The following is a 26,511-nucleotide window of genomic DNA, read 5'->3' as shown; positions in this document are numbered from 1 at the left end:
CCCATAGACAGCACCCATCTTGGTTCTCATCTGTCAAAGAAGTAACTGTCTTAGGAGCAGATTGGCCCATATTGTTACCATACACACAGTGGGCGGCGTTGTGGAAAATCATGCTAGCAGTAGAAATTAGGATTTGTGCACAACTTCATTTTGGAGCATATGTGAATGATCACACCTTCCAACGATCTACCCTTTGATTCAGTTATTACAGCGTGCCACAAATTATTCTCTTTTAATTTAGCTTCCCCCCCCACCACCACCAATCAGTTTTCACAGATAACTTTGCAGTTTAAATCCTTTAAAACGGTACTTTAAAATGCATGGTGAACATTGCAGGGAAATAAGTATTCGTTTCTAGACCTGCCTAACAAAAACCTGGGCCATCACTTCTTATTGGGATCCAAGATATGCCTGCGACCCAACAGTCTCTAGACAGAAAACCCTGACATGAAACCTGTATCAGTATTCTTTTAACTGTTAATAAAGAAGCCTTTATTAATACACCTTTATCTATTCTTCAGTCCAATCCTAAACACTTAAAACTGAAATTCTTAAGTGCTTTGATACTTAGCAAAGGCTAGAAATAATAAATTAAAAATATTTGTGGATGGAATAGCACATTGTAGCAATGACCATGCAGGTAGTTGGAGCCATGAATAGATTATTATAGCAGTAGCAACAACCTGGCTATTTTTCTGTTTCTGAGCTGAGAGATAATCCGATGGCTTCCCAGATGGTGTCTGGGAAGCCATAGGATGGTGCAGACATAACTACAGTTGTGGAAGAGGAGATCCGATCATGGGCCTTCTCTGAATCAGCAACTGTGACCTTGGAAGAGATGTTGGAGAGGGAGAATAGTGGATGTTTTGGGGAAGGGGTAAGGAGAAGCACAGTTCACTCGTTTCAAGAGCCTTTCTGTTGCCATCTCTGGCCACTCTCTTAGAAGCCCGTTTAGCTGATTTTTTTTTTTAAAAAAAAGAGGGCGGAGAGGCTGTAAAAGTCTCCATTTTCATCATATCCTGCCTGGTTCTTGTGGGCAGGGCTTTGGATACACGGAGAGTTCCAAGATCAGAACCCTCTGTCCATCAAGTGCCAGTCCTTTCGGATTACACTCATAATGTTCTTTCCCAGGCTCACTTACAAGGCTTACACTGATGCAGTACTTAGCAATTCAGGTAGAAAGTCTCGCTTGAAAATCCGTGGCTACATCAGATTTTGTTTGGGTTCTGGGAATCTATGCAGACATGAGATCAGGAACTCTCCTTGGGCACATGGGCTTCTTCTGCATTTCTCCTCACCATGAATAATGAATAGACAACCAAACTGGAAGATGCAACATTTACTTGAACTTATGCAAGAGAGGCACCCCTCTTCCCCCCCACACCAAGAATTTGTCTGGAAAGATAGAGAAATCCTGTATTCAAATAAACATGAGACAAATTAAATGGAAGCTTTTTATTGTATTCTGCTTTTCTTAAATTAATTTTAACATTAGTTTATGATTTTATTAACTTATATTGATATTATTTGACTTGTATGTTCTATATTGCAATATGTTTGATGTACGTTCTGTATTGGGAAGACTGCAGCTAAGAATGCATGTGATGATGATGATGATGATGATAACACCTTCTTGTGGTGAATGAAGTGCAGAATGTGAATGAAGTCATAAGTATGACAAGAAGTATCAAGAAAGGAAGTGTGGCTGACTTGCACTTCCTCTTCCAAGGTTTCTGGGCCTTGTATGAAGGGAGAAGGAGGAGAGACACACATTCTCTCTTCAGGGAGATGCATGTTCTTTCACTGCCGAGATGGAACACACATCTTCCCTGTTGGGGGAAGAGCCAGCCCCTGATGTGTCAAGAAAGAAAATGCAAGTTACTTCCTCTCTTGCTCCTTCTTTGGAATGTTCAAAGCAGCTTCACTTAGTTCCATCAAAGCACCTTCTAAAACACTGGATATAATCCAGAGAAGCTACATACCATTGATTTGGTCATGTTGAAATTCTCTGAACGTGCCCTATATGTAAACTGATCATGCTCAGTTGAATTCAAGATGGTAGCTCCCACAATAAAGGTTGCTCACCATTGGCTTGGATTCTTAGGGTGTTGGGGTGGGAGGAGTGTTGCAGGGATGACGACACACATTTGTATCCTACTTTTCCATTATCTAGTCTTCCAGGGCCTAATCTATACCAAGCAGGATATTGCACTATGAAAGCGGCATGTAAAAGGCAGGAGGCACACCAAGCAGGAAATAGCATGATGAAGCAGTATGAAAGCGGTATATGGTATGTGTCAATGGGCCCCAACTGTTGCCAGTGCACTTCAATACTCCTGTAAAGCAGTAGTGTGGCTCCTGCCTTTTATATACCGCTTTCATAGTGAAATATCCTGCTTGGTGTAGATTAGGCCCAGGTGGTGTATAACATTTACACAAAGCAATAACAAATCCAATTGCAGTAAACAGTCTGATAAAAACACAGAGATGCAGCAAGAACTATGAGAGGGGCCATAACTCAGCGTCATAGACCACGTGCTCTGTATGCAGAAGATCTCTGGTTGGACCCCAGTTTCTTTGGGTAGTGCAAGGGAAGAATCCTGCTTGAAATCCCAGAGAGCCATTGCTGCCAGTCAGTGTCGACAATAGTAGGCTAGATGGACCAATAGTTTGACTTAGGAGAAGGCAGCTTCCCATGTCCCTAAAGCAATCTTCAAATGTATGGATGAATAAAACAGATTTATCTTGGTTCCACATTGATATGTCTGTGGAGGGCATTTGATGAGTTATAGCGAATAGTGGAGAAATGACTGGAGTTGGCATTGTTCCGCCAGTGTTTGTAGAATCGCTAGCAGAACTAGCACTATACTTCACCTACTGTAGTTGTAGTGAGTTGTGCAGGGCCTTCTGCAATGAATGGTGGAACAGCCTGTGCAACGCATTATGCAATAGCTGTTGCAACACCTTGTGAAGGCAGAAATAAAATGCTGGATTTGTCACTTGCACAGGGATTAAAAAAGTGGGGGAGGTTCTGCATGCAGTAGAAGCTTTGTGGTACTGGAATTCCACCATTGGATTCAACCTTGTAAGTGGGGTGCCACCACAGAAAAAGCCCTCACCCTATTCACAGTCCGCCTCATCCCTGAAGGCAGAGGCACCTGAGACAGAGCCCCCAAAGCAGAGCTTAGAGACAGAGCAGGCTGATATAGATGGGTAGAACTGTAATATTACATTTCTTCATCTTTTCTATTAGAAACGTCTAAAAGCTGCTGAAGCAGAGAGCAAATTGAAACAAGTTTACATACCAACCTAGTAAGTACATCAAGCATTTTTTTGGTTTAATAGAAATAATAGTAATGCAAAATATGTAGACAACAAATCCTAGTTTTTTATTGAAAAAACAAAGCAGATGTGTTCATAAAACCTATCTTACTTTAAAATTAACGTGCATGGGTAAAATCCAATAATATCAATGCTGACATTTACAAAAGAGAATTTTCCAATTATTTCCTTATGTAGCAGTGTTATTGCAAAACCATATATCTTTTCAGCTGCAATCCTATGAGTAAACCTCTCTGGGTAAATATTCATAGGATTGGACTAAGTAACTTTAATGGGACTCATGCATGAGTAATAAACAATGAAATCCTGTATGTGTCCACTCAAAATTAAATGATATTGAAATCAGTGGATTTTAACCTCAGGTAATTGGATATAGGATTGCAAGCAAAGTGTAAGGCCTAATCTACACCAAGTAGGATATTGCACTATGAAAGTGGTATGTGGTATGTGTCAATGGGCCCCAACAGTTGTCATTGTACTTCAATACTGCTATAGTGTGGCTCCTGCCTTTTATATGCTGCTTTCATAGTGCAATATCCTGCTTGGTGTGGATTAGGCCTAAGATTACAATTTCAGAATATGTCCTCTCTGTCCGTAGGTGCTTATATTAGGGTGAAATTGGTAAATATATATAGTTACACTAGATAAAACAACAATTATACCAGGCACTTTTGTATTAGGTGGTTTGATTTTACACAAAGAATGTAGGATATAAAAGTGATATAAGAAAAGTTCATTTTGTTTCTATGTTAAGTCACAGTTCTTTGGGAATGTAGGTGTTAGTAAAGGTCAATCTCTCCCATCACTCCAAATTAGTAGAATGACTGGATGCTTACAGGTGCAGAGTCTTCCTTAACACTCTTTTTTTTAAAAAAGGAAGATTCATACCACCAATTTTTATGCAAGTATACGCACATGTGGTCTTTGCATAGATTAATTTCCTATGTTTTTCTCTGAATTTCTGGATGTTTTCAGAATTTCTATCCTACCTTTCCAAAAAGTACTGAGTGTGACTAACAACACACACACAAAAAACCCATAACTAAAATAATTCCTAAAACCTATCTAAAATCTTAATTGAAGCTGCCATTATCATTAGAGCCTTTCCCATTCTTGGAACTCTTAAAAACTAGAAGCAAATTATATCATTCCCTGTTTCTTGTACTTCACACCAAATGCTACAATTCTTCCTTAGCATTGTTACTCATAGCCATTTATATTAACATAGATCTTGTGAGGTTTTATCTTGGATTGGATGGTTCTGTTGCCTGTCATTCATGAGCAGCCCAATCCACCAGATAAATAGAAAATAAACAAACTCATAGTTATTGAGAAACACTCTAGGAATTTCTTCCATCATTCATTTCAAACCTTTCTCTGCAATAAAGACTAGAAATTTACTTGCTTTTACCCCCCTCCTGTGTTTTTAGAGTTGTAACAAAGATGTAAAAATAATAATTAAACATTCCCCTAACTTGCACCACTTTGTACTGTTTATTCTCCTACAATAAAGGATTTGATCATTTTGTTACTTAAAAAAAAAAACAAATCGAGGGTTTCTCGAAGTGGCATTAGGGCCAGTAAGGCCTAAATTAATGTTAATAGCATTGGCCGAGTCTAAATAATCCCATCATGATGAAGCTTACTAAACAACACAATAACTGCAGCACTTAAGAGAAGGTTGTGTTAATCATTCACTGTTTTTTAGATTTTGAGTTGAAGGAAAAAGAACAGGAGTAAGATATCAAGAATCCAGTGGGCCTAAAAGGAATGAAAAGGGGAGAGGAGATTAGGAATTCCAGATATCATCTTTTTATCATTGCAAAGTGTAAACAGTAATCCTTAATAACAGTGTCATACTTTATACACTAAATTGAGATCTATTTGACCTCTACAATTGATTTGTAAAGTGCTTTTTGCATGAGTAGGAAGGTTTCAAACACAGAGGGCAGAATCCAATGGTGACCGTATGTGAGTGGCCAGCCCTGCTGGTTCGGTTCCATAAATAGCGCCCACCTCTTGGCAACAGAATTGGCAGGACTGGACGCTCATGGAACAGAAATGGCGGTGGGCCCTATTCATGGGCAGGCAGCATTGAATACTGCCAGGGATTCTCATTTATAACAAGAGTACCTGAAATGTAGGACAGATTGCCTATAAATCCCACTAACGAGTAGTGGATTACTGCTTGTTACTCTTTTGAGGAAGACTTCTAGCATTCTGGAGCCAGTGTGGGGTAGTGAATAGAGTGTTGTACTGGGACTCAAGGAATCTGGGTTCTGGTCCCAATCAGGTGATGAAGTTTACTGGGTGACTTTTGGCTCTCAGCCCAACCTTCCTTGGGATTATTGAGAGGATAAAATGGAGAGGAGGGCTCATTACAAGAGGAAAAATGGTGTGATATAAATGCAGATGAAAAAAAGGGTACTCTGGTGCTATGAAGAGTGTGTATCTTTAATGAAGAATCTTTAAAAGCATATAAATGCAGCTATGATAATAACTGCAGCCTTTATATGTATATGTGCAGAAGACCTAGATATAATAAATGGAACTCTGGGATAGCCAGTGTGGTGCCAAATTACAAGTCCCTGAGAAAAACTGAACTTCTGAAATACTTTTTGTGAGTAATAGAGAACGTAAAAAATTATTTTCTCATTTAACTCATGTTGTTAATGTATGTGTGATCACTTTAAAGCAACAAACCAAATCCAAGTCAAATATCCAGCAGTAATGGGAAACCAAGTGCCATGAATGGAGCAGTTGCTGCAGCTCATCAGGCCCAGAATACATTAATAGGCCGTGCTTGTGAAAGTTGTTACGGTAAGTAAGACTCTCTTTTGGTGGGTGGTGTGTAAGGTAAAAGTTTAAATCAGGGCATGAGCCTTCAAAGATACAGGAAGTTGTGTCTTGAAGAAAGTGGCCCTCTATATGTGGAAGGCAATGAATATGTCAACAGGAGGGGGTGGAGCTATTGCGTTTTGGCCCCACTGCCCTCTTCACACATTTACTATGCATCAGCCTTCCCAAATCTGGCTCCCTCCAGATGTACTGTGGCTGCAACACCCATAATTCTCATCCAGCATTGCAAACGCATCTGGAAGTTGGGGTTGAGGAAGGCCGGCTTATGTGATTTAAGGCACAGTCCTATGCAGTTTTAGACAGGAAAACATCCTAGAACTCCCAGCATACCCCAGCCAGCCATACTGGTTGGGGAATGCTGGGAGTTGTCTGACTTTTTTCTGTCTAAACCTGCATAGGATTATGCCCATGGAATGCCTGAATGGGGCCAATATGTGCCTGACTTGTTGAACGTTCTTCTCCATCTGCAGGGAGCTTCTTATATAGAGGGAATAGCTCCTTGCATACATCAATTTGTACATGAGCAACAGACTCCTCCATTAGAATGAATGGGGATCCCTGCTTGTTTGGGGGCTTCATGCATACCTCGGAGCACATGCAGGGCTTTGGATCGGCATGCATAGGTTGTATACAAAACGTATAGTCCATTTTCTCTAAGGCAAGTCTGCGTGACTTGTGGCCCACTAATCTTGATGCAGCTCACCAGTTGCATATTGAGGCCTATCAAGTGTTTGACAACTCGACCCTTGATTTTTTTTGCAGACGCAAGCAACAAAACAGGTAGTTTATTGAGCTTGTGCTGGGCCATCATACAGGGCTGCATTCCTTTTAATGAGTCACAAGTTGTGATATGTGAAATCAGTACAAAATCTAAATGAGCTAGGAAAATCTGTGGCCTTCCAAATATTGATCTGCAGCTCCTATCATCCTTGACCTTTGGCCATACTAGCAAGGACTGATGGGAGATGGAGTTCAACCACATCTAGAGCTCTTCAGGTTCGTCAACTCTGCTCTAGATTTTCAAACATGTAGGAAAACAGATTTATGTTTAGAACAACAGCAACAACAACAAAATGTGTGGTGTTAGTTGCAACAGCAAACTTCCAAAATGAATGGGTAAGTGTCTATGTGTGTGGGTAGATAGATAGGTAGATATTTAATGTTACATGGATCAATTGAATTTTATTTTTTCCCCTTTGTTTAGTCACACAGTCTCATCAGTGGTATTCTTGGGGTCCACCCAACATGCAATGTAGATTATGTTCACCATGTTGGATTTATTGGAAGAAATATGGTGGCCTGAAAATGCCAACACTGACAAATGAAGACAGATTTTCTCCTACTCAAACCACAGAGGTAGGGTATAATTTATATTGGAGTGATTATAATAGGTGTAGTGCAAGCCTCTACATGTTTACTCAGACGTAAATGCTAATATGTTCAGTGGGGCTTATTCTCCAGTAAATTGCAGCCTAAATAAAGTTATGTGGTGCTGAACGTTTTTGTGCTTTTGTGGTTATGAATAACTACTACTGTGCATAGTTAATTGTTTGAGTGCTGGTGGTACCCAGCATCGTTTATCAAGCAAACCTAACTCCTGTGCATACCTTGCAAATATTTGTTAGACTCTTGAGTTGTACTTGGTAAAGACGTTCTTACCTTATATATTATATTTCGAGATGTTATTTTTGTTCTTATGGTTGGAATAGTGTGTGTTTGTGTACATGGTGTGTGTGTGTGTGTGTGTGTGTGTGCGCGTGTGTGTGTGTGTGTGTGAAGATGTAATGGGTGTATTTGTATGTGGGTGTGTATAAAATTTGAGAACTCATTTGTAGAGAAGGGAGAGCCTTCCCCTGCTTCTCTCAGAATAACTCTGAAATGAAATGAATTTTTCCTCCATCCCTTGCAATAAGGAAGAACTTGGATAATTTTTCAGAGCCAATCCTACACTAAGAAAAATGATCCACTGCTCATCATGGCCAGTCCCTTCCATTCTCCAAAGGCCTCCTCCTACCAGCCCCCAAATACCTAACCCCTTTCATTCCCTGATAGACGGTGGTGGGATCAACAACAGTTGTGCAGGAAGGGAGGAGGGGAAGGAGCATTTTGTTACAGCACAGCAGAACACAAGGTCCAAGGGGCTTGTGGGAGTTGTAGGTTTCCCCAGGGCTACTGCATCACAGTAAGTTGGACTACGAGGGCTGGTGGTGACAGAGGCAAAGAAGCCAGAAATTCTTCTCCAGCTCATATTTTGCAAAGTTTCTTAATGGCCCCATTCAGAAGGCACCTTAAACACTGGCTTTAATCACAGTGGTTAAACCAGAAAGCCAGGCTGTGTTCAGAAGACACCTTAAACCACAGCTTTAACCGTGGTGAATAAAGCAAAAAGCCTTATACACCATGGTTAAAGTCTTGGTTTAAAGTGTCTTCTGAACATGGCCTGGCTTTCTGGCTTAACCACCATGGTTAAAGCCATGGTTTAAGGCGTCTTCTGAATGGGTCTATTGAGTTAAGAAGAGGGTAACAGAATTTAGGTGACAGTAGCAGATCAACAGGTATGTTTGCTCCTGATTTTTTCAGGGCAGATGTCAGTCATGTGTACAAGAAAACAATACAGTAGTGAGAGAGAGGAGATTGCAGACACGGTAACACATATAGTTTTGTTTTATTTTATTTTTGTCCTGCAGGATTCATGTGTTAGAACACACATGTCTCGACAGGCAACACAGGGAATACCGGTCCGGAACACTGGCAGTCCAAAATCTGCCGTGAAGACACGTCAGTCTTTCTTCCTTCATACCACATACTTGACTAAACTTGCTCGCCAGGTCTGCAGAAATACCCTACAACTGAAGCGAGCAGCCAGAAGACCTTTTGTCCTTATTAACTGTGCTGCCATTAGGGCAGAATGTAAGACGTTTCTAAATTCTTAGTTTAATGTGCCATTATTCCAACCACTTTCTGTCGTCTCTTTTGTTCGTTTGTTTCTTTTGCAATAAACACATTTCTGTCTATAGCCCCTTTGTGTTAATTTTTGTTTTTGGAAAAACACACGTTATTTTCATTTGTCTTGCTTGTCACTAAAGAACGTTGACTGAAAACATTGTAAGTTTATAGAAAAATAGATTTAATACTTATTGAATAATAAAATAGGTTTCTAAAGCATATATTGACAAATGATCATAGCTTTGTGTGCCTACCTCATATGCTATCATCACATGTTTCCTTTAACTTTTCACTTTTTTAATTTGTCTGGTGGAAAACAGGCTCATAGCTCATAAAACACATCATATTTTTCTTGGAATATGAAGGTGCTTTTAAATCCGCTGTAGAACTGGTGTAAAGGAGATCACACGTTTGGAAGCAAAGATTAGTTGACATGTGCAGGGTTCCAGCTCATAGCATTGCACCATTGCATTGGTAATATCCCTTTGTGTAGGGTCTGCACAGTTTTCATGTGCAAAAGACGTTTTGTGGGAGACAATTGATTTATAAGTAGTCCTAAAGGCCTTTTGGTCACAACAAATCCAGTGATACTGGTGCAACCGTAGACACTTGAAGTAGTGACTGGGTGTTAGGAATGACCTAAAAGGTTTGGGTTATTGCCCAAAATAGCCTCCCTATGTTAAATTTAGCCTTTTTTCCTCTGTAACATATAAGATCACCGTGACACCGTTTTTTCAGCCCTATTCCACCTAATTGGCTGGCTGTTTGGGGGGAAACTAATGTAAGCATGCATGTCAAGTGATTCCACAAGATACTGGAGAGGAGGAATTCAACATGATGATGCTGTTTTTGGTAGCAGATGCTTTTTGAGTTAATCCATAGTTTTTGCCGCTACTAGGACGTGATTAAGCAGACAAAACTGCTGGTCTCCGTCTTCATCACATTAAAATGACATAGAACTACTTTTTTTCCTCAGAAAAAAAAGGAAGAGGTTGATTCCATTTCAAAGTTAAGTTAAGGCGGGTAAATTAATATAATTTTGCTTATTTAACATTTTCATTAAAAGGAAAAAAATTGGCTCTTTTCTGCATTAATTTAAGTTTCCCGCCTTGTTTTCATCTGTCTGGAATATCTGTTTTTGCAGTGCATTCCCTTCATATTTTTGTTTCATTTGTTTCATATTTTACTTCTTTTCTATCAAAGCAAGTTGTGCTTTTATGGAATGAAATGCATTTTATCCAAGTTGGATTGTATTACTGTTCTAAAATGAAAGAGATAGATATTGGAAATAAGACTTGCTCTATGGGTCTTTAGCACATAAGAACAGCTCCTGGATAGGTTTTTCCATTTATAATCTTCAATGGAAGGGGTATGATTAACTGTGTTGAACATTCAGACACAGGATCCCTTTGTGCATGCAAAAGATGGGGCTCAGAAGGAGGACCCTATTAATCTCAAGGGAAGAGGAATCTCACACACACACACACACACACACACACACACACACACACACGAACTCGTGTGCATATCTCCCTTCTGTGAGATGAGTGGTACCCACCTTCTGTCCTTTGGTTGCTCCATGGTTTGCATGAGCAAGGACCTCCTAGGTCTGAAAGCTCAACCCCTTCCAAGTTCTATAAACAGATTACTTGATGGATTACACTCCAAGCATAAGTATAGTGGTGGTTTGGACATGGCCTTGTCACTTTAGTGCTTCATCCAGAAGCCTGTCGGTGGAATTGGAAATTCCATTAGCTTTGCCAATATTCTATTGTTCTAGTAGAGCCCTGCTGGATCAGACCAAAGGTCTATGCATTTTAGTATCCTGTTTCCTATAGTGGCCAAACAGGTGGTTTCACATAGTGGTCAACCATATAAGAAGTCCAAAAGCAGGATATGAGGGCTTTTCTACAATTTTTTACTGTTGTTCCCCAGAAATTGGTAATTAATTTTATTTATTTATTTATTTATTTTATTTATTACACTTATATACTGCTCCCATAGCCAGGGCTCTCTGGGCGGTTTACAAATTGCTGGGGAACTACATACTGCCTCTGAACCTGGTGGTAGCATATAGCCATCTTGATTTGTTGAGAAAAGCCCTACTGGATCACACCAAATGCCACCTAATCAATATTCTTAGACGAATTGTTAATAATATTGATTTTGTCTGCATCATGGACCAGCAACATCCCTATTCCGTAAACCGAAGGGCAAACACTCTTTTTTGCCCTTCCTTTCTTGTGGCCTTCTCTGCTGCCGCTGGTGGAAATCTTTTTACTTTCCGCCTACCTCCACCAAACCAGCTGTGAAAAGTCTCTGGGTCTCAGGTATGTACGTTAGGTAGTGTGGAGATTGGCTATTAGACAGAGGGTGGGTAGCCCAACCAAAGTAAGATGCACCAAAGTTTCAAATAATGACGTTTAAATGTTAGTGAAGAAAGATGTCAATAGGAAGAACATAAAAAACAACATATGAGCAACAGAGTAGTAAAACAACTTGAGCTCTAAATAAATCTTATGTCTGAAACTTGACACATATAAAACCAAACTAAATACAAAACGGAGGAAAGTTCTGTTCCTTCCTACTCTAAAAAGTAATATATATACTGCACTTTAGTGACTCATACAATTTAAAATATTTATTTATTTTGCAAAATGTTTATGCTGCTCTACATTCAACAGGATTCTCAAGTGGGGAACGCTAAAAGAACCAAGCAGAATTAAAATTCAAATATTTAAAATTAGATTATAAGAATAAATTACCACAGCTGGTCAATCAGGGAGGACTTGTTTAAATAAAAATGTCTCCAGTAGGCACCAAAAATGAAACATCAGCCCTGGCCCAAAATCAACAGTTCTACATTCAACAGGATTCCCAAGTGGTAAACACTAAAAGAAGAAAACAAAATTAAAATATTTGAAATCAGATTATAAGAATAAAACAACAGCTGTTCAATCAGGGAAGGCTTGTTTAAATAAAAATGTCTTCAGCAGGCACTGAAAATGAAACGTCAGTGGACTGGTTCAGACAACGTGCTAAACCATGCTGCTTAACCACAAAATGGTTAACGGAATGCATTGACCTTAATGCATTTCATTTAACCATTTTGTGGTTAAGCAGCATGGTTTAGTGTGTTGTCTGAACCAGGCCGGTGCCTGTCTGACATCACAGGCAGGGAATTCCACAGAGGAGCCAATGCGCTGAAGGGTCTACTCTTCAGTAGACTCCAAAGGGTCCACAGATCCATGCGGAACCAGCAGGAACACCTCATCCGATGACCTCAGTTGCTAGTTAATTCCCAATACCCTCAAAAGGTATGTAGTAGTAGTATTGTAATTGCACACAGTTTTTTAATAACCCTGAACTTGATCTTGAGCAGCTTGTACAATGCCAGCCAAGAAGTACTGGACCTAGTTTTTCAGCCACTGCATGTACAAAGAAATGCACGTTCAGATAGCATCTTGAAATTGCTATCAAGCATTGAAGGGTTTTATGAGCCATGTTTGACTTAAGTTTTATTGTACAAAGTTAATTTAATCTGTTATGACTTGATTTTTATTTTAGATCTCAAATCTCTGGTTGAAGATAAAAAGATGGACATTATTTCTCTTTTTTTTAAAAAAAACATTGGGGCTTCTTGCACATGAAATAGATCCTTGACATCCTCTCCTTATTCCCCGGTCTCATATTTCATATGCCTTATGTTTGTAAATTGGATTTCGTCCTGCAAAATGTAAACTACTGAAAGGTTCATTTTTACTCAGATTTAAAAACAAAACACAAATTGCATCCAGATAACCAGACTTATGTGCTGAGATTTCAGATTCTGAGAAATTGCAAGTGCATGTGTGTTCAATTTGCATGCCTTTTTATTGCACCATCTTGCGTAGTTCTCATCTCACTGGAGTTTGTGCAGAATTTCCCAGTGGACTGAACCAAGTTGTCTTTTTTAGTATTATAATTTGCAGATTTTTTAAAAAATAGAATGACGTGATGTTAGTTGAGGCATAAAATGTAGAGTACTAAGGGCTACTATGAGGAAGGGACAATCCGTAACCAAATTCACAAGACGTTCAATCTTCTGAAAACTGGAACCATCTGGAAATGGCTGTTTTGACAGCTCTGTTCTGCTGGGTGATTGTTTATGCATTTCCAAATATTTCTCAACCACTTGACCAATGCAGCCCACCAGCTATGTATGGCAGGTTACAGGGGCTCAATACTGCCCCCTTCCTATCAAAATCAGCAAAACCAGCATGACTGGAATCAAGCCACTGGCAAGCTAAAATATTTTGGCTGGTGGGCTGTGTTTGACTCTGTAGTTCACAAGTTTTGCAGACCTTCTCTAGTGAGGTCTAGAACTTTTTTTAAATATGAGAAGAGAACTGAGAATCAAAACCTTCCAAAACCTGCACTAAATTCTAGGGCTGTGCTCCGCTCTGATTCAGATCGCAAATCCGGAGCGGAGTGACCCGATCCGCCTCCGCCAAAGGCAGATCCAAATCGGGTTGGGGGAGCTGCGGATCGAGGCGAAGTGGTTCGCCTCCATTTGGAGCTCCAAACGCAGGTAAGTGGGGAGGGGGGCTCACCTGGCGCCAGCGCCGCAGTCCGTGCAGCGACAGCGGCGGAGCCAGGTAAGGGGGCAGGGGACAGGGTGGCTTAACTGTGTCTGTCACAGCCTGCTCTTCCAGTTTGAGGCCTGGCCTTCAGTTGAAGCCTGCGCCGGACCGCGATGGAGGCATGTAAGTGGGGGGGTTAGGGGGGCTTACCTCGCTCCGCTGCCACAGTCCATGCGGCGACAGTGGCGGAGCCATGTAAAGGGGGAGGGGGGCTTATTCAGACCCCATTTTGCCCCCTTACCTGCTTCTGCCGCCCACCACGGAGGCAAGTAGGTAGGGAAGGGGGGCAAAATCTCGATTCGCCCCTTCGGATCTCACTCCACGGAGCGGGGGAGGGTCGGATCAACCCAAAGCAGATTGGCCCAATCCGAAAGTTGTGGATCGGGCCACGAAGCGGTTCGGAGGGGTGTGTGTCTGTGCATAGCCCTACTAAATTCCATGGGAATTCCGTAATGCTGATGTTATATTGATTTATATACCCAATCTTTGTTTGCTTTACTATTGACACTGTTAACTGATTGGAAAGCCTATTTCCAAAAGGAGCTTTGGCTGGTGCTCTAGCAGTTTTGCAAGACTGTACTGAGTCAAACAACTAAAACCATGCCAAATAAGGCATCTGGCATTGCCACTCATCAGTACTGCCATGGAGCCATGCTGATGGTAGTTTTAATGCCAATTTGGAGACTGGGATTGGATCAAATTCCCCAGAATGAGAACAAGCTATAGCCCTTCATTAGATCCTTTCACTTGCTATCAAAACTACCAGGGTCATCCCATGAAGCTGATTGGTAGTAGATTCAGGGCAGATAAAAGAAAGTACATATTAACACAGCACACAGTTAAACTATGGAATTCGCTACCACCAAATGTAGCGATGGCCACAAATTTGAATGGCTTTAAAGACAAATTCCTGGAGGAGAAGGCTATCCATGGCTACTAGTCCTGATGGCTCTGTGTTACCTTTAGTACCAGAGGCAGTATGCCTATGTACACCAGTTGTTTGGGAACATGTGCCAGAAGGTGCTGTTGCACTTGTGACCTGCTTGTGGGTTTCCAGTTGTCAGCTGGTTGACCACTGTGTCCAGAATGCTGAACTAGATGGATCCTGGGTCTGATCCAGCAGGGCTCTTCTTATGTTCTTAGCCCCAGTTTGCTGTCATGAAAGATGAGTCCATATCAAGCTGTCTTCTATTGAGTCGGACTGTTGCTCTGTATAGCCTAGTAATGTCTCTGGTAGAAGCCCTTGAAGGTTTCAAGTAGGCATCGTTCATGTCACCTACTGCCCGTGGGGTCTCCAATACGTTGTGCCTGTGCACACCTGTCAAGATACCCTGGTAAGTCTCCCTGTCCATCCTGATTTTTATTTTATTTCTTAAGCCTTTTTAATTTTTTAAACAAGTTTTTAACTAGGAAGCTGGCATGCAGGAAAGCAAAGGGTGTCTCTTTGGCACTATTTTTATTTGGATTCAAAACTGGTTTTGTGTTCCAAGGCTCAACCCACCTCTGCCTTGTACATAGAAAGAAGTACTTTCTTTTAGTCTCATCAGTTTGCTTACTGGTAAATGGAATATTTTCTGATGGCCCATGGCACCCATTTGTGAAAATGCCCATGACAATCTCAAAATCCCAAAAGCTCCCCCTGCCCCATGCTAGATGATCCTTTTTGAACTAGCAATACTGGAGATCCTGGGACATTTTGCATGTGAATCATGTGGACTACTCTACTGTCCTTCATCCATAGGCCATGGATCGAACATGGCACAAAAATGTCCTACCTAAGTACGGACATAACTTTTCAAGCCCGGATTTCACTTTTTCAAGCCCACAAGTATTGCTGAAGGTGCTGCTCATTCCTGCCAGCACCTCATTCCTGTCCTCTTAATTCACCTCACGTGTGCTGGCGAGGGATCTCCCTGCGACAGTAAATAGATATGTCACACCAAGGAATGAGGTTGAGAGCTATGCCAAATCACAGTAATAAGATGGAGAGTACAGGGAGATGAGAGGAACGCGAGTGCAAATTATAAAACTGGAACTAGTGATAGAACAAGCTCCCAGGGGAAATAATTCAGTCCCCCAATTGTCCACAGGAAATTGAGATATAATGAAGCTGACTGGGGCTGGAAGATGCCATATGATGTAACGCAGTGGCTTTTTTGGTCCCCCTTATTTTAATACATACTTTGGGGATAGTAAGCTTTAGTATTTGTTAGCCTTCTGCAGCTTGGTGCCCTCTGGGTGTGTTGCATTACAACTCCCATCATCCAGAACCAACATGGGATAATGGGGGTTGGAAGTCTAACTCAACTGGATAGCACAAGGTTGGGGAAGAGTGTGTTACATCATTATTCCTGAAAGTAACGGATACAGGGTAAAGATGGATGTCCTGCATCTTTCTGGAAAAGAAAGTTTCCAGAAAAAAATCTTTAGTCGTGGTGCGAGTCCGTTTTCCTCCTGGTTTCACAACTGAAATGACAAACCAGTAATATGCAGTCATAAATCTTCCCCCTTCCCATATTGCAAGCAGGCAGTGTCCTTTATTTTTTAAAAGCATTGCACGAAGCATTTGTTCATCGCATAATTTATAAAGGATAATATATAAAATGCAAAATCCAGGGATGGGTGCGTGAAGATTGGTGACATCACAGGGGTCAGCCAATCAGCACTGGGCACAAACATCTGAGCTTCAAAGTTGCAGAACCATTTCTCTCTCTCCCCCCCCCCCCCCCCGAGCTCAACCCTGAAGAGAAAGGGTATATTTGGAATGAACAGTAGAAACCATTTTGCTTTTAAAGTATTGCATGCCTGTGAGTCCTGATTGACAGCTAGTTGGCCAATGTGTGGACAGAGTGCTGGACTAGATGGACCTCTGGTCTGATCCAGCATGGTGGTTCTTAAGTTCTTCTGTTCATGTGTATTCATCCCACATTGAAGTTGGTGGTGATTATTTCTAAGTCACTCAGTTTAAGACCAGGGATTAGTAGGGTTAAGAAAAGTTTCATCATATATTTTGAACATAGTTTTGAGGGATTTCTTGCTGCCATTTTTGTTTTCTATCGCAAGTCTTTGAACTATAATCACTGGTGTCCACATTATGAATTCTTTATACAGAAATGAACAATGTAACTTGAAAAGAAAATGACAGAGGGAAATGTCATGCGGCTAGATTAAAATGTACCTAGTGCAAGCTAGCCATTGTTCAGCTGGAGAAAATTCATTCTGGTATTCAGTGAGTAGAGCTTAGGACACTTAAAATTTAGTTACACATTTCCGGGAACGCAATATTCACGCTGGGCCATTTAATTTCTGGCTCAACAATTGTTCAGGGGGAAAAAATTGCCACACCTACATCTCGCATGTTCCAAGTGTTTAATGGAGCAGTTCCTTCTCCATAAAATAATCCTAATGGAACATAACCCTACTTAGAGAGAGAGGCTGAAAATGGAATAGAAAAGTCCAGTCATTAGGTAAAAGGAGGAACATGTGGAAGATGTACAGTGCAACCCTATGCTTTTTTATTCAGTAATAAGAGCCATTATGTTCAATGACGAGACTTCCCCCCTCCCCAAGGTACATGTGCATAGAAGTGCAGCCTTTAGTAATAGCAAGCAACCATGTTGCTTTAAATAATAAATAAATATAATAAATGTATTAAGGGTTGCCACCTGATCATAATTTGTATGGGTTGGTTGTATTTCAGGATCTCCATCCATAATAAGCACAAAATTCAGAAACAGAGTTTGTAGTGTGTGTGTGTGTGTGTGTGTGTGTGTGTGTGTGTGTGAAAGAGAGAGAGAGAGAGAGAGAGCACATTTTGTGTTTCTGAACCAACTCCAATCAGTCCTGCCTTTCAGAATAATATCAGTGTTGGAAACTGGATGAAAGTGTTCTGGTGGGAAGAGAAAGCAGAACCATGTACAGTGATGCTAATGATGATGATTGATGATGATAAGCTTAACAAGGGTAAGTTCTGTAGAAATATAATAGCGTTGGGTTGGGAGATAGATGAGTGGAACTGTATGTGTGCAATGGGTCTTTCCTGGCTCCTCCAACCCCACTACACCCCTCTGCTATCTCCGCAAAGCAGGAACAGTGACCTGGTTTGCATAAAACTGCTGAAAAACCTGGGTTAAGTCAGGTTTTGCAGGGGTCACATGCCGCCACCATTTTGAATATGCAACTTCCAATCAGCCCAATCAGAGTTTATTTTATAATGTGCAAACCTGGACTCAGGATTAATAATGGGATAAAAAAAAACACCTACAGAAAATCTGTGATTAGTTCTTAAATTGTTTAATCCATGATTAATCCATATGTTTAGTTTGCACCTAACAACAATCCAGAATTTAGGCTGAATCTGGGTTGTCATTGAATTGTGGGTTGTTTTTATTTGAGAACACTGCATTATGATTTAACTAAGGGTTATTAACCACAAACAACCCAGGAAGAGAATCTATGGTTTGTTGGATAGTGAACTCTGGGCTGTTCATGGTTAACAACCCATAATTAAACCATTGTACATGGTTCGCACGTAATAACCCACAATTCAATGGCAACCCATACACTGCATTGTCATTCTTTCAGACCAGGTTTGCACATCACAAAATAACCTCTGATTGGGCTGATTGAAGACTGGGGCCGTAGCTAGACCTAAGGTTTATCCCAGGATTGTCCTGGGGTCAAACCTGTTCATCTAAGTGCCACACAGGGCATCCAGCGCTCAGGCAGGGACAAACCCAGGATGATCCTGGGATAAACCTTAGGTCTAGCTATGGCCTGGGTCTTCAAAATGGCAGCAGCATGCACCGGGCACCCAACTGGGCAAATTGTGGGTTAATTAATGCCATTATGTGCAAATGAGCTCAGTGTGTAATGGAGTGAATGGGATGAAATAGGATGAGGAAATTAGAAATAGGGTGGGCTGCTTTGTGCAAGTACAAGTGCCTTTCAAAATAGGAATATTTTGGTTAGAGTAGCTCAGCATCATTCCCATTTGAGCATGAGTGCAAGTGCCATCTAAAACTCCGCCCTGAGCTTTCAGCCCCAGAACAATGGTTTACATTATTTTTATTTGATTTAGATCTGCAAAAGTAGCATGTCCTCATTTTTGCAGCCTGCAGAAGCACACTTCAGTCCAATTATTCTTATTTGGGGAGGGGGGGAGGCAAACATCTCGATGGCTATGTTCTATAATAAGGTGAGTTCCTCTGCCCACCTTCCATAAAAACGTTTTGTTGCATATAGACCACTGCTGATGGCCTGCAAGATGGTGAGAATGTGATTGGGCTACTTAGGTATGACCTGGTCTTTCCATTTAACACATGTACATTGAGGTAGGGAATTGTTACACTTGACTTTGGCCATCTTTACCGGCCAAACGGCAAAGTCTCACAAATTGGTAGAAGTAGCCAGCTAATGCCTATTAGATATATCTGTCTAGATACACATCTGGAGGGTACCAGATTGAGGAATCCCAATCTAGACCATTTGCCAAAATGTTCAGCTATTTTCCCTGGGCAGGAACGTTCGACAGGGCATCATAGAGGACCCCCTTGCCCTGTGACCTTTCCCTATACCCCAGTTACTAGGAAACATGAGTGGGAGGGTACTGTTGCACCATGTCCTGCTAATGAGTCCCTGGTCCCAACAGTTGGTTGGCCACTGTGTGAACAGAGTGCTAGACTAGATGGACCCTTGGTCTGATCCAGCATAGCTCTTCTTACGTTCTTATGTTTCCTGACTGTTGTATTAGTTTGAGATTACTTCCAAAAGGAGTTGGGGGGAGAGCACAATTGGCTCTGTTCATTTGGGATTCACTTCCATCAGATTTTTTTCTTTGGGTGTTCTTAGTGCAGTTTTTGGCAAAAAATTAAAAGCTCTTGATATTAATGTAGGTTTTATTCCTGCACTTGCAAGTTTCAATATAAAAATGTAGACATAATATAACTAATGCTGGCATTGTCTTTGTAGTGGGTGCCCTAAACCTTTTATTTCTCATATTGACTTGGGCCATGCCATATAACATTACACACATTTGGAAGTCATGCAGTTTCAGATAAATTATTCTTTCTTCCAGCATATCTTTGGCCTGTACAGAATATGAAATGCTCTTGGATGGGTTTTTCTTCTTCTTCATATGCTGGATTAATGAAAATTGGAAATTTATTTCTTGCCCATCTACTTTTAAAATTTTGCTGGGTGAATTTTTGTCTTTATAATGCTAGGGCTCTAGTTTGTATTTTAAAAGAATTAGTTGATAGTATGTGCAGAGAGTGTGGGCAGATAGGATTACATAAAATAAAATACATGGGCGAAGATAAAAATGACTACATCCCCAAATTCTGGGTGCACTGAAAGCATCATAAAGGAGTTATTCCTGAAAATTAAACCAATCAATCTTGCAATATATGTTCTCCTTATACAGCAGTTCCCCCATTGTTTCATTGCAGGGTTATTTGAATTTAAAATGTTCTCAGGTTTCGTTTTGGCTCTTTAGAAAGAACTGAGTTTGAGAGTTTTATTAGTGTTTTTTCGCTGATTTAAATATACTGTGGTGTCCATAGAGTCTGACTTGTTGCAGGAGCAGGTTCTGAATTTCTAATGTTTTAAAACATTTTCTTACACAGAAACTTTAAAACGAAAAAGGCAGAGTTAGGATTATACATTTATACTCAAAATTTGTGTTGGGCAAAGGTGAAAGCATTGGATTTCTGAAGTCGCTTCTGGTGTCTTAAAGGGGCCAAGATGTTTTGGGGATAAAAAAAAAACCACCCTTTGCATCCATTCAAATTTGGAATGATAAGAGGATTATGGGCAAGATGTTCTATTCCATTGAAGCCTTATATTTCAAGCAGAACTGTGAACCTGGTGAAATGTCGAAGCAGGTATATCAGAGGCAATATGCCTCTGTATTACAGGTTTTGGTATACAGAGTGGACCTCTTTGTGGACTTCCTGCAGGAAGCTAGTTCACCACTGTATGAATAGAATGCTGGATCAGATAGGTCATTGGTCTGATCCAGCAAGGCTCTTCTTATGTTTTTACATTTTATAACAATTGTAATCTGAATATTTTCTAATGCCATGATACTAATTGTGCTGCATGGTAGGAGCCTAAACAAATATAGCCACAGCTGTTGTGCAGTCTTCTTCTGGTGGTTTTGGGTGCCATGCAGAAATGCTAGCAGACAATTTACAAGTGATCCATACATTCTCTGTTTGTGTTTCTGGTATAACATTCTCCTTGATGATATGTTTGGCTTTCAGGAGTGTATAGCACTTTTCTCTAACATCAAAAGTTGCTCTGAGAAGTTTCCTGAATTTTACTTTGTGCTGGACGTCTTTAAAATGCCCACAGCTCTAAACATGGAGGTTGTCCCTTGACATGATCTGGAAGCAACACCCATATCTGAAGTTTGTGGAGATTTAATATGGTGGTTATAATCTTCAGTAGAATTGATTCATGTGATACATTTTGTTGGCAGATTACGTGAGGACTTGAGAGGGTGCATTTGAATGAGTTGTCAGCTGAAGAATGAAGTGTGGCCAGAGAACTGTGCAGTCCCAGGATGGTTCTTGATTAGGTCCATATGCCCTGCAAAATGGCACCCTTAGTAATGCTATTGTAAATGACTGTAAATGTATGGATGCTTATTGAGACAACATTAGGAGGAAGGACCCTTAGCTCAGCTCTTGGTATCTCCAGAAAGGGCTGAGAAACTACCCTGTATGAAACCCTGGAGAGTTCCTGGTCAGTGTAGGCCAGCATGGTCAAATTTGGTACTCTTCAGATGTTTTAGTCTGTAATTCCCATCCAGCATGGCCAATTGTCAGAGACCTGGAGAGCACCAAATTGGGTGAGGGTGAGGTAGAAAATACTGAGTTGGATGGACCAGTGGATGGATTCAGTATAAGGCAGCTTCTTGTGTTCCTAATTATTATGCTCCTCATTAAGAGCAAATCAAAGCACTATGTTTGTGATAAGGTGCTGCCCCAAACCCAGCCTCCTTTTGGGTAGGTGCACTGGTAACACAATGGCTTCACAGCAACATCTGTGCCTCAGCAGTAACAAACAAGTAGGTTCTGAGGGAAAGTGAGGAGGGGGAGTAAAGCTCTGAGGGAGAAGGAGAAGGGTGCAAAGAGTATGGCCTTCACCTCTAAGAAGAGTATGTGGTTGTGCTTCTTCTCCGGAAATGATTGTTCATGTGAATGCTGCCAATGCTGCCAGGCTTTGGGCCTATTCTTCACCACATGAGGGAACCTGTTTCCATGACAGGGAACAAGACTGCTTTTGCTGAGTGTTGGAGAACTCTGGGATAGTCCCAGATGACAGAACTGAACAAGATCCTCCTTGTGGAGATAAATTGAGCAATGTGCTGCCATGGATCAACCATGTGTGAAACGTATATAAAGAGGAGGCTAACCAAAGTATAAAATGCTGTTCAAGCAAATACAGCATTTGTCTCGGCCTTTCAACCCCTGGTATGTTTTTCATTCTAGTGGAATGGAATATTGGAGCCTTCTTCTATATGAACAGTGGAATAATTTGGTGACGGAAAGCTGCAATCCTATGCATGTCCATTTAGGAATTCTGAGTAACCATGTACAGAGACCTGGTGTGGCGGTTAGACTAGGGTCCAGGAGTCCCAGGTTCAAGTCCCCACTCAGCCATAAAGCTCACTGTCATCTCTCAGTTCTTTGGAGCAATGGTGACATATAAATCTACAACAAATAACACAGGATCAGGTGGTAAAAAAATAACAGCATTACGAAGTCTTCCTATTTGGGTCCTATGGCTGATCCTCATTGGTGACAGTGTGATGAGGTTTGCATGCCATTGTTTTTTAGTCCAGGTGACAACTAATTAAGGAACACTTGAGATAATTGTCCGGGCTTTGTTCTTGTTGCTGCTGCTGTTATTGTTCTGCCTGAACTTTTTCCTCAGTAGGTTATGTACTATGTGATAGTACTTTTATGAGGCAATGTTCTTCCTGTATCCAATCCAGTTGATACATAAACTCTTCATTCTGAACCCATAACAATGCAAACATCCAGTGGAGGCTGGTGGTTCTGATGTCAGTGGGTTGGTGAATCTGCTCTGGGTTTCAGTCAGGACCAGTCAGAACTCTAAAGGAGCTATTTGACTAGTTCTGACTGAGTGGATTCACTGCCCCACTGACACCAGAGCAACTAGCCTCCACTGAAAATATCCCCTATGCAATGAGTCCAAACCAAAATTTGAAGAACTAAAACCTCCCTTTCATAATGAATAAAACCTTCAGCCCAATTGAAAAGACAAGGTTTTATATACAAAAGTATGTACAAAAAGAGAAGTCACAATTCAGCAAAAGTTAAAGATTTCTAGGTGCCTTTGTTTTAATGGCTTAAAATATAGCAGCTGCTGAATTCTTCCCACTTCCATCTTTACCACTTGCCAGTGTCCCTGGTTGAATTGCATCTAGTAACTAAAATGCCATAACATTTCAGGTAGGCTAGGCTGAGAGGTAATGTCTTTCTCTAGGCTTAGGCTCAATTTAGACATCCGTGTCTCTCTCTTTGTGTGTGTGTCTCCTACCAACCTTTATCTCCTTCTTGCTTCTCCCACCCTAATGAAAGATGTGCGATGTAATCACACTGAGAATTTCCTCACACACCCCACTCGCTTTATTGACAGTTTCTAGCACAGTGACATCATGTCGCACATCTTCTTTTCAAAGAAGTTGCCAAGGAGATGTGGGGTGTGGGCTGGCATCAGAAACATCTAGTTTGGGTCTACGTTTCATGGCTAAACAGGGATACAAGCCCGGGTTTCACTGATTAACCCATTGCTCTAGCACTACACCACAGTGGCTCTTAAGAGAGGATGGTCAGCAGGTAACAGGGTGACATGGCCTGTGCACCTGAGGAGAATGGCCTTCATGGGGCTCTTCTGAGGGACCTGCATCCGCCTCACCTGCATTGCCCCTCTCTCCCTGCCACGCTACCTCTGGCATGTCCTTGGGGGAAGGAGAGTCTACAGCCTCTGCTAAGTCAGCTTCCTCCTCAGACAAAGATTCCTCAGGAGGGGCCATGACACAGGGTGTCTTTTCTTAAGATAGAAGAATGGCAGGCCATTTTTGTGTTGGTGTCTGAGCACCCAGGATGCTCACAGCCCATAGGCTTCTCAGTAAGAGTTTGTGAACTGTGCCAGACATGCTCATTGGGGCCATCTCCCTCAGTGAGTCTACCTTCTTACCAGCATTGTCACCTGCTGCTCCTTTCCCTCTTCTTCATCATTCCAACACCTGCTTGCTTGCCAGGAAGAAAGGCAATGAGCATGAAGGCAGTGACATCTACTATTTCTCCTTCACACGCACACTACTCTCTGTGCCAGACCAGGAGGTGGATGAACAAGCAGGTAGCAATGGTGAAGAGGAGGAGTGGGTTCAGGGGGACTCTTGTCAGTGAGTCCTCTGCCAGGCTGTGGACCTGGGGCAGGTGCTCAACCATTTTGACCCCTGACGCCAACCCTGACCTATTCTACAAAATTCCCTGAACAGCTCAACTTTCCCAAAGCAATCCAGGGAGCGGGCTTCGGTTCTGTCACTGCTGACAGAGAGCAAGTTATCCCTTTGCCATCAAACTGGAACTGCTACATCTACCCCTTCGTGCCATTGGACCTATTCAGATGACATGCTAAGCCACAGTTAGGCTGCTGACCCTTTTGCAGCAAATTAATCATAGAATCATGGAATAGTAGAGTTGGAAGGGGCTATAAGGCCATCGAGTCCAACCTCCTGCTCAATACAGGAATCCACCTTAAAGCATACCTGAGAGATGGCTGTCCAGCTGCCTCTCGGTTAGTGACCATGTTTAAACTGTGGTTGTGTAGCCACCATGGTTTGGAATGGTTCGCATGACTTGGTAGGTCATGGTTCGCATGACATGCTAAGCCATAATGTTTAGCTCAAAATTTACCTTAATCATCGTGGCTTAGCATGTCATTTGAACAGAGTCATTACCTCAGTACAGGAGCCAGTAGGGTTTGTATTTATTGACAGCTGCAAGGTTTAATTCCCAAAGTATTTGAGTGCCAGTGCATTTCTCTCCATGAAGGCCAGAATCAAGTCAGTAATATTTTGCCTCCCAGTTGCAGAAGCAGAAAGAATCATTTGGAAGCTTTGATGAATTCAAATGCCCTTGAAATGGGATTACAATTTTGCATCAGTCTGTTTTGCTTTTGTTTGGCTTTTACAGCTGTCTTTTTGATACAACTTGCTGGTTTTTATATTTATGGGCACACCAGTTGTGCTTTTGACCAGTTTTTTTTTTTTTACTGTGTTATGCTTCTCTTTTTCTAAACCATTTCCACAGCATCTTCACTCACACCAGTAACATATTCATTTTCTCACAAGATGTTTTTAGTGTTGTATTTTAGTGTGGTGGCGTGTGAGAGCTTTCATTTTCAAAGCAACTGCTACAGCCCCTCCACTGTCAGTTCCCATGTTACTCCCCTGAAGGGGCAAAGTGTGTTGAAAAGAGCTGAGTGGCCACGCCTCCATCCATGGCTTCTTTCCCAGATCCACCATCCATGCTAATGCATGGATATCTTTATGGGAAAGTCGACATGTCGAAAGCTTCCTCGGAAAGCTTCCCCAGGTCCTGGAACCCGATTGCTGCAGGACCAGGCAAACTTCTGTGTGTAGAGAGTTCCCCCATCAAATGTGTGGATAGCAGGAGCGAGTTTTCCAGGAACCAGGGTCACAGCTGCCTGAAGTGACCTGCTTCATTGAAGCATCATGGGAACCAGGTGTGTATGGAATAGGTGAAGGCAGAGACTGATGCCTTAGTGGTGCAGAAAGTCTTTGGTTGTCCCTAGAGGGATGTAGAGGGAGCATTTGGGATCAGCTTCAGGCTGCAAAATATCTTGGGCCAGCACTGCAGGGAACCCCTCCTAATTTGATTGTCTATATAATGATGTTTGTATGCCACTGATGGCCATGAGCTCAGTGGGGACTGGTGGGTCCAATTTTAATGGGGCTGTGAATCCCTTCTAGGTTTAAGTCACAGCCAGGTGACGAAGGAGAGAAACAAGTTCTCAGGATGCAAAATAGATTTATTGACAAGAAGCCCAGTGTGTTTCGGCCTGTCCTTTATTTTTAGGCCTTCTTCAGGGGGTAGAAAGAAGTGTCTGTAGGATTTCTTCCAGCAAAAAGACTGTCTCCTGTATTAATCTCTTGGAGATCATTAATACGGGAGACAATCTTTTTGCTAGAAGAAATTCTGCAGACACTTCTTTCTACTTGCCGAAGAAGGCCTTAAAATAAAGGCTAGGCGGAAACACATTGGCTTCTTGTCAATAAATCAATTTTGCATTCTAAGAACTTGTTTCTCTGCTTTGTCACCTGCTTTGGATGCTTGTCTCCTTCTGGTTCTTGAGTCAGAACCAGCCAGGACACTAGAGGAGCACTATCCAAGGTGCTGAACCTAGGTTGGAAATGGGTTTCAGCACCTTGGAGAGCTTCTTTAGAGTTCTGGCTGGTTCTGACTGAAACCTGAATGGATTCATAGCACCACTGAAATCATTGCCACAAGCCTCTGCTGCATGAATCTCTGCCAGAGAGGTTTATGGGTGCCATGGAGCGCTGCCACAGGCTCCCTCTTTGTTACAGAGGATTCTAGGTCATAGAAAACACACACACAGGTCATGCAGGGGCAACGGCCGGGCCCTTTGGACCTCACCATTACTCTGTGGGACCTGTGAG

At 41.7% G+C, this 26,511-nt stretch overlaps 1 protein-coding gene across 1 annotated transcript in view; it reads left to right on the top strand.

Moving 5' to 3' along the window:
• Positions 1 to 26,511, top strand: part of MTA3 (metastasis associated 1 family member 3) — a 155,687-nt gene that overhangs the window by 79,747 nt on the left and 49,429 nt on the right. Inside the window, exons 11-14 of the mRNA XM_063124000.1 lie at positions 3,254 to 3,312; positions 6,038 to 6,162; positions 7,406 to 7,557; positions 8,889 to 9,111. Coding sequence (XP_062980070.1) covers positions 3,254 to 3,312; positions 6,038 to 6,162; positions 7,406 to 7,557; positions 8,889 to 9,111 — 559 coding nt within the window. The remainder of the gene's footprint in view (positions 1 to 3,253; positions 3,313 to 6,037; positions 6,163 to 7,405; positions 7,558 to 8,888; positions 9,112 to 26,511) is intronic.

The sequence above is a fragment of the Elgaria multicarinata genome, chromosome 4 (assembly GCF_023053635.1).
Source record: "Elgaria multicarinata webbii isolate HBS135686 ecotype San Diego chromosome 4, rElgMul1.1.pri, whole genome shotgun sequence".
NCBI lineage: Eukaryota > Metazoa > Chordata > Lepidosauria > Squamata > Anguidae > Elgaria > Elgaria multicarinata.
Note: the sequence above shows the minus strand (reverse complement) of the source record. Positions and strands in the feature narration are given on the sequence as shown.